This window comes from Nematolebias whitei, chromosome 6 (genome assembly GCF_014905685.2).
Source record: "Nematolebias whitei isolate Nwh7 chromosome 6, NemWhi1, whole genome shotgun sequence".
NCBI lineage: Eukaryota > Metazoa > Chordata > Actinopteri > Cyprinodontiformes > Rivulidae > Nematolebias > Nematolebias whitei.
This window is the reverse complement of record NC_056503.1, coordinates 30,637,521-30,645,865: the sequence shown is the minus strand read 5'-3', so window position 1 is coordinate 30,645,865 and position 8,345 is coordinate 30,637,521. Positions and strand designations below refer to the sequence as shown.

Below are 8,345 nucleotides of genomic sequence, written 5' to 3'. Positions count from 1 at the left end.
TTGCCCTATTTATATTCACACTCTGTCACAAAGAGGGGACCCCAATCTCACAATGCCACAGTGGCTTTGTCCGGTAACTCTGTATTTATGTGTGTGCATGAGACAGAGCTGGTGTGTGTGTGTGTGTGGGGGGGGGGGGGGGCATTGGTATTTCTTTTGTTTTAACAGCAGGGCATGTTGCTGTTGTTTAGTCAGTGCATGAGAATTCAACAGTGTGTGTATTACTAAGTGTGTGTGTGTTTTTCCCCTTTTCGCACCACGCAACCAGGGCTCTCTATCTTCTTCCTGCTTCAATGCCATGTGTGAACTGGTTGAGGCATGAAGGAGGGTGGTGGTAAATGATTCACAGCTCTGAGATTGCAAGAGAGGTAGTCACAGAGCTGAAATAGTCTATATGTGTAAGGAAGAGTCTGCTTTGCTGCGAAAGAGTGTTATGTAATGACAAGGTTACTGGTCAACTGGTTGGCACTGGGACCATCAGACATGGGAGATCATTCTATTCCAACGATTGAATAATTAATAAATCACTCACTATCTGATATGGAAGTCAGCTGTAGCACAGCTCAAAAAGAGCTCATGGTGAAAATGCCTTAGCCAGTCTGAGCCCAATTCAGATGCTAAAACACAGCAGCAAAGAAATATGCACCTGTGTACCACAGGGTGGCATGGCTGGGTACCTCAATACCAGATCTATTTGATGTCATCAACAAAGTTTAGACATCTACAAAAATTACTTTCTGACCAAATTTAGATTGATTTTAGCGCTTCCAAATCTGAGGCATTGGTCCTCAGTCAGAAAAGGGTAGATTGCTCTCTTTGGGTGGAGAGTGAGGTTCTGCCTCAAGTGGGGGAGTTCAAGTATCTTGGGGTTTTGTTCACAAGTGAGGGAAGAATGGAGCGTGAGATTGACAGATGGATTGGTGCAACGTCTGCAGTACTGCAGACTCCGTGCCAGATCATTGTGGTGAAGAGGGAGCTGAGTTGTAAGGCAAAGTCCTCTGTTTTCCAGTTGGTCTATGTTACTAACCTCACCTATGGCCACAAACTCTAAAAATTACCAAAAAGAACTAGATTGCAGACAGAGGTTGTTAAAATAAGTTTCCTCCGCAGGGTGGCTGGACTCTCCCTTAGAGATAGGGTGAGAAGTTCAATTATACGGGACAGACTCGGAGTAGAACGGCTGCTCCTTCACATCAAGAGGAGCCAGTTGAGGTGGTTCGGGCATCTGGTAAGGATGCTCCCTGGGCACCTCCCTAGGGAGATACTTCAGGCTTGTCCAACTGGGAAGAGACCCCGTAGAAGACCCAGGACATGCTGGAAAGACTATGTCTTTCGGTTGGCCTGGCAACACCTTGGAATCCTCCCAGAAGTGCTGGAAGAGGGGGTGCAGCTCCTGCTGGTCAGTGGCGTTCACTTCAGGACAAATTGAGGTCACCGATTGGTCAGTTGTTGACGAGCTTACTGGATTGATTGACAGGTGGCGTTGAAAATCCGACTCGTGCAAATAGAAAAAAAAAATCATAGATTTTACTGGCCCGTTTAAGATTGTCATTATTTAGTCCATATTTAGTCCAAATTTATTCAATATTTTTGTGAATCTAAGGTTTGAGAACTGAGTTTCCTTAGAAAATTGTCATGATGGTTGCTTAATTTTTCAGGGATACTGAGTTAAAATTTGGAGATGCTTGAACACCCCTGAAAAAGAGGCTAAAATTATCACTGATGGAAGGTCTGCATGAAATCCCCATAATGTGTGATAGAACATGATAGGTCCACAATGGTTTTGAACATGGTTTTGTAGCGACGTCATTGAGAATTATCAACATCATCATGACTCTCCTCCATGGGGAAGTGTGGTGGCAGCAGTTGTAGTTTATCCATAGTCTTTGGGATTTTGAAACAAACGACCGCCAGCATTTTATTCATGGCAATTGCCACAATCTGGTTGTCTTGAACCCTGGGTGCAAGCAAGACTCAGAGAAATTGAGGTTTAAAAAAACTATTTATTAACAAAAAGGAGAAAACAAAAATGTTGAAGAGGCAGCCAACTGTATTTACAAAATCCTGGAATAAACACTGGAGGTAAGGAGTAGACGTAGGAGGGATTGAGACCGTGTAGGCATTACATTTAATGTTCCGCTGCCTGATACACAGGAGACTCAAACATTTAAAGAGTGACACTAATTACAGGAATACCAAACACCTGGTGAGGAGACAAACAGGTGAGGGGGGCGGGCACAGATTCCCACAGCAGTAGTATCACAGTAGCATGGCAGGATCCTGATGATGGTGCTAAATGCTGAGTACTGAGTGGCTCAGATCACGAGCGCCTTCACACAGAAGCAAATTATCTAAATTTGCTGTGATTCAACCACATTCTTATAGCTTGTGGACTGTTGGGTCATTATCCTGTGAGAAGTGGGCCTTATACAACTTTATTTTTATCCTAGAACCAAAAGTGCTCACTGCCTTCTGAACCTTGTGCAGAGACGAGTAAAAGCCCGAATTTTTGTTGCCGTCAAAAGATGACATGCCACATCAGTAGGTGCTAGGCTACGCTAATAAGTTAAATTGAGTAGGACTGAAGTGTGTGAACAACTTGCAGCATTCGCAGCATCTTGGCTTGTATTTGAAGCATTGTATGGACCAGTAAATTCATCTGACATTATCGGAAAACGGCAATAAAAAACATTTGTCAGACCTGATTGGTTCATGTGCGAACGATGACGGTGACTCAAAGAAGAGTTCGTCTTTGCAGCCATTCTTCTCAAACACAGTGTGAATGGGCGCATTGCGCTAACATAAGACCTCCTCTTCTATTTATCAAAACTAAATCACGATTACTCAACTGGGCATCAACTTTGTGTGTTATAAATGTGAGGTGAGAGTGTGTGCACGTGTTCTGAGCCTCCTCCTCTGTTCAGTTGTAACCCAGAGCAGCGCTTTCATTTTCCTGTCATAACGCGTATTGATTTCCCTCAGCCTTGCAGCGACACATACACACACATATCCGCTGATCCTTTAAGTCATGCACACAGACTCACACACATGCACACAATGATATGCTCTTGTGTACACATATTCTGTGCGCACACTTGTTCGTAGTTCGTCTCTGCCAGATCAGGAATGTTGCGTTCAAAGGCAGCCCTGTTGGAGTGAGATTACTTTTCACATATGGTCCTCGCCATGTCACGGAGTGTGTGTTTGTGCATCCTGGCAGGTGCTCTCTCTCTCTCTCACACACACAAACACACACACACACAGTCTCATGCTCTTTCTGACATAAAACAGTAAGAATGCCTGATTGCTAAATGAATCTTCCACATCACCGCAGCCTCTCATTTACCCACATTTGATTTGGAGAAAGTGATCACTCTCACCTTCCTCAGTGTTTTCTTATTTTCTCCACCCTCCCACCTATCCTCCCCCTCCTCTCGCCTAACCACCTCCAACTCTATTTGTATTGTAATTGCCTTGGTAAACAGCACCACTTTGGTACTGAAGCAGCTCTGATAGCTTGTGTTTGGGATGCATTAAGAGTGGTGATGCAGACACGTGTGTGTGTGTGTGTGGTCTAAGAAATGCGTGTGCGTGTTTGAATGTCTGGTGAAGATTGAGTGGTGTGCATTGTATAGCTTTTCTCCTCAGCTGCATTTTTTATTTTTTTTAAATATGATCAAATCTTCTCTTATCAGATTCTCTAACATCACAGAGAGAAAACTAATTCAGCCAGTCTGTGTTTTCAGCATATTTTGTTTATTCACTTACAATTTAACGTTAAAGTGCAACTAAACGATTAGATTCTTTTGTTTCAGTTCAAATATGAAGGGTGTTCAACATTACATGCTTCTTTACAGAATGAGTTCAGCCTTTTTTGCCTTAACTAGTTTGTCAGAAGAGAGAACAGTGAGTGATGGTGTATGATGAAGAAAGTAACAAGGAATCAACCAGTTTGACGTAAAGGTCCTACATGAAGCAGCTCACTTGCGTCAAACTAAGTAGGGATGCACGATATTGGATTTTTTGGCCGATATCCGATATGTCAAAACTTATTTAGCCGATAACCAATACCGATATTTTATATACTTTCCTTTGTCAGAACATAGTCCTCTTATTTAGGCTTATTTACTACAAAAATTGTGCAACAGCTGTAAGAGCTGGTGACATATATTCAGTAACAGCCATATGATATGCATAGCACTTTAAATGAAAAGTGTTAAATGTTATTAATTAGCATTAGTCACCTACGATGCTGTCTCACCTGTGGAGGCTTGTTCCAGGTTCCTAGCTGCAGTGTGGGATCCTTTGCACTCTTGTGCATGAAGGACAGCCTTTTTAAGTTCAAAGTTTTTGTCTATCCATAGTTCCGTAAGACTTAATCATGCTAACGGGGCTAACACGACGTCCACATGTCTGTGGTAAAACTCACCCAAGTGCTATTAGCTTCTAATTGATGTCGGAAATGACGGCTTGTAACTCGGGTAAGTTTACATAGGAAAAATATCTCTGACTTTTACGATGTAGTGAGGCTCAATGTAGTCCATAAATTTTTGGAATCTGACATCCTCAACTAAAAAAAAAAAATCTTCTACACCGCCGACATTTTGAATTTTCCTCTCCACCGTGATCAGATCAGGTAGGCGTGCGTTACGTCATCATGTTGTGCTGCCGCTGCAGGCATCCTTGTCACTGGGTTGTCATACAAAAACAGCTACTTTTATATCGGCGAGTTATTTTGATGGAATGGCCGATGTCCAGTATTGAACTTTAACGCTAATATCGTCCGATACCATGCTGAGAATATTGTGCATCCCTAAAACTAATTATTAGTAGCAATGACTGAATGGTTTAAAAGTCATATTCATCAGCAGAAAAAGAAAAATTACACATTTTCATCTAGATTTTCCTAAAAAAAATGGCAGGAACCAGAGTACCACAAGGTTTAAATATTGATTCAGAAACACCAAAAACTAGAAACAAATGAGGAAAAATGCTCATAAAGCCACTCCGGGCCTTCAGCATCAGAGTTTACATCATCGCTCATGTATTTTAAGAAGTACCACCAATTATCTACAGATTTCTGATGAGTCTTGAATATCTTTGGCACCAGTCGTGATGAACAATGAATGTGAAATACTAACGAAGAAACAAGCAAAAGTGCTAAAGTTTAACTTTATTGAGTGGGCATTGGAAGCTGAGCTGGATGTTAATCTTAATTTGTGTAAAGCGGGTAAGTATTGTGTTGTGTGTATGAATGTGAACTTTGACATACCCCATGCCCTCTGGACAAAGACATTTTTTTTAGATGTTGATATTTTCTTTGTTCGTACTTTAAATTCTGTAACTCACACAATATTTATTTATTTAAACAAATACAGAACTGTCTGAAATATTACTATTTCTGAAGGTTTTGAGTTCTTTGGGGACTGAATATGATAATTTAGTGTTTGGAGGATGAACACTCCTGCTGCCCTAGGGTCAAAATGACCCCCTGAGGGTGCATTCACACCAGCCCTGTTGTCCCGAACTCTAGCCCGTTTGCCTAGGAAGTCCGGTTCGTTTGGGGAGGTGTGAACTCGCCATCAAACTCTGTCACGGAACAAAAAGGCAAACTCTGGTCCGGGCTAAAACTTAGGTCTCGGTCCGGTAGAAGAAAACTCGAGTGCAGTTTGAGTACAGTGTGAATGTAAACAGAACGGGCACCGCTCCGCAAGCAGGAAGAGGACTACAACACAGGGCTAACAAACACGCATTTCTCTTACCTCATATGGAGCCGTCAGCTGCCTTGTGTGAAAAACAACATTCTCCGTGGTCTTCTGTCTCATCTTCTGCTCATGCTGAGTCCATGGTTGAAAAATGACAAAATATAACTCCTAAAACTGATAAAATTTGACGCCACTCCGTTTTTGTTTTTATTTCTAGAAGAAGAAGTGTCTTCAGAGGTTTTTGTGTCATTTCTTTCAGTAGTTCTTGGTGCAGCGCCCCCACAGGCGAGCGGGGGAACAGGTTGGTTCAACAGGTTGGCTCGACTGCACAGTGCAGTGTGAATGCAAACTCACCAGCTCAAATGTAAACAAAAGGTCATGAGTGTTGGTCCCTAACCGAACCGAGTCTACCGGACTATCTGGTGTGAAAACGACCTGAGTCTTTAGTTTTTAAACAGCGGTATCTGGGGTCATTTTGACCCAAGGACAGCAGGAGGCTAAGCAAACTTTCATATTTTATTTTCACTCTCAGATTACAGAAGTATCTTTTTGAGGTTCACAACATCTTTAACATCCCTAAACATATTTAAAACAGAATTTATTATTTTTAGTCAACTAAATGTGCAATTTATTTTAGGTTTGATGCTAATAAAGTCTCTAAAGCACACCAATCAGACTATTCATTGATTACTTTTAACTCAGTGTAAACTTATAACTTGTTTTGTTTTTCATCTTTATTTGAGTTTAAGCTCTTAATGCATTTTAAAAACACCCTTATGTGCCTTTGTGCATGGAATTACCCACCTTATCTTTACTGAGACATCTAATCATCACTGTAAAACCACCTGAACTGCATTATTATTGTTTTTTTCTTGAACGTACATGATGAAAAACACAGGTTGATTTAATTGAATAAGTAATAAATTATGACTAATTTGCACAGTCTTGCTTTCTCACTGTCATGGGGTATCTAATGGTCAATAAAACCTGTGCCTTTTTTTTTTTACACTCAAAGAGAACGTCAAATTAGAAGAAAAGCAAGAATACTAAAAATAAAATAAAATATTTTACAGCCCAAAATCAACAAGTTATTGATTATCTCCTGTTTTTCTCTGCAGTTCGACGATCAGCTCATTCTCTGGCCACTGACATGTTCGAGCAGCACTTAGGAGCTCACCTCCTGCAGGTAACAACACCCACACTGTTTTTTTTTTTAACCTTTTTATGTCTCTTTTTCCGTCAGTTTATCCAGTAGGCCTTCTTCCAGCCTTATTTTCCTACAGCGTAGACAAACATCTTGTGCTTCTGTGTGTTTAAAACGCCCATACTTTAAAACGTGTGGCGTGTTTGGACGGCGGTGCTTTAGTGTAATCCTCAATTATATATTCACGGGCAAACTCCCAAACGCATTTGTATACACAGACGCAAACATGTGATGAGGCTCAGATGCTCGGACACTGTTGTTGCCATAGAAAGCCTCCCGTTTGGGCTGACAGATGAATGGAGCCTGAGGGGCTTTTCTGAGGAAGGGGAGTTGTAGGAGTGATGAAACGCTGTACAAAGACTCAGAGGAGGCGCACAGAAAAGTAGTCCTGCAGATTTTGACCAGGAGGGGTGTTGAGGGTTGGAGGGAGAAAAAAAAGAAGCAAAATTCAGAAGTGAGAAAGGTTGTGTTAAAACAAAGAAACACCACGCGTGTCTCCGGTCCTCCGGCATTTTAAGGAGGAAAGGAAAAGCTGGGTGAGCGGTGCTGATAGAAATCAAATTAACGCTCCAGAAAAACTGTATGATTCTCCCCCCGCCCCTCCCCCCAGCCATCCTCCCTCTGTAATAGCCCGATAATTGCACTTTAGTTCTCCGACATTCAGACGGCTGGTTTCTCCCTCGCTGCGACACATGACGCCCCCCACCCAGGTCCGGTCATTTGCATACTGGATGTGTCAGTTGCATAAATTACCACAGCCACTTTCAGCATCAGGGCCTGGCCGGGCCTACAAAACAGCACTTTTTTCTCATCTCCCCACAGCTCCAAGTGGCCCCGGTCCTGCAGCACCTGTGAAGCTGCGTCAACTCACTCCTGGACGCCTGTTATGACGATTAATATTGTTCTCTGAAGCAGCCCCCCTCTAAATGGGCTGGCTGTATACCTTTCACTTCTCATTAGAATCAGCGCAGCCCGTAATGACTCTGGATTTATCTGTGTCTGCTGTGTGTTCACGAGCGTGTGAGGCTGAGGCTTTGTCTCCAACTTTATTACAGCCGATTGAAACAGCCCTGCTCTATAAGCTGCCTCTCTTTGTTCAGTGTGTTCACGCGTGCCCGTGTGTGGACGTGTGCACGCGTTGCGTCTCCGTGTTGTTGTTGTCGTTCGACAAAGCAGCTGCTGTTGTGTGTAGCTGCAGCTTGTGTTTAAGTGCGTAAAGTGCACTTGTGAATTGAGACAAGAGGCCGAAGGGTGACATGTTGTTTGTTCTCTAGCTCATTGCAATTTGTTCGATACATGCTAATTGCTCTAATTTGTCTGTCTTGTTTCTGTTTACCTTTGTGTGCGTGTCTGTGTGTGTAAATGTGTGTGTGCAGTCTCTAGATGGCTTTGTGTTTGTGGTCAGCCATGAGGGACGCTTCCTCTACATCTCAGAG

The 8,345-nt window shown here is 42.5% G+C and overlaps 1 protein-coding gene across 1 annotated transcript in view; it reads left to right on the top strand.

Moving 5' to 3' along the window:
- The window catches only part of npas1 (neuronal PAS domain protein 1), a 59,320-nt gene that overhangs the window by 14,453 nt on the left and 36,522 nt on the right, over nucleotides 1–8,345 (top strand). Inside the window, exons 3-4 of the mRNA XM_037678179.1 lie at nucleotides 6,824–6,891; nucleotides 8,286–8,344. Coding sequence (XP_037534107.1) covers nucleotides 6,824–6,891; nucleotides 8,286–8,344 — 127 coding nt within the window. The remainder of the gene's footprint in view (nucleotides 1–6,823; nucleotides 6,892–8,285; nucleotide 8,345) is intronic.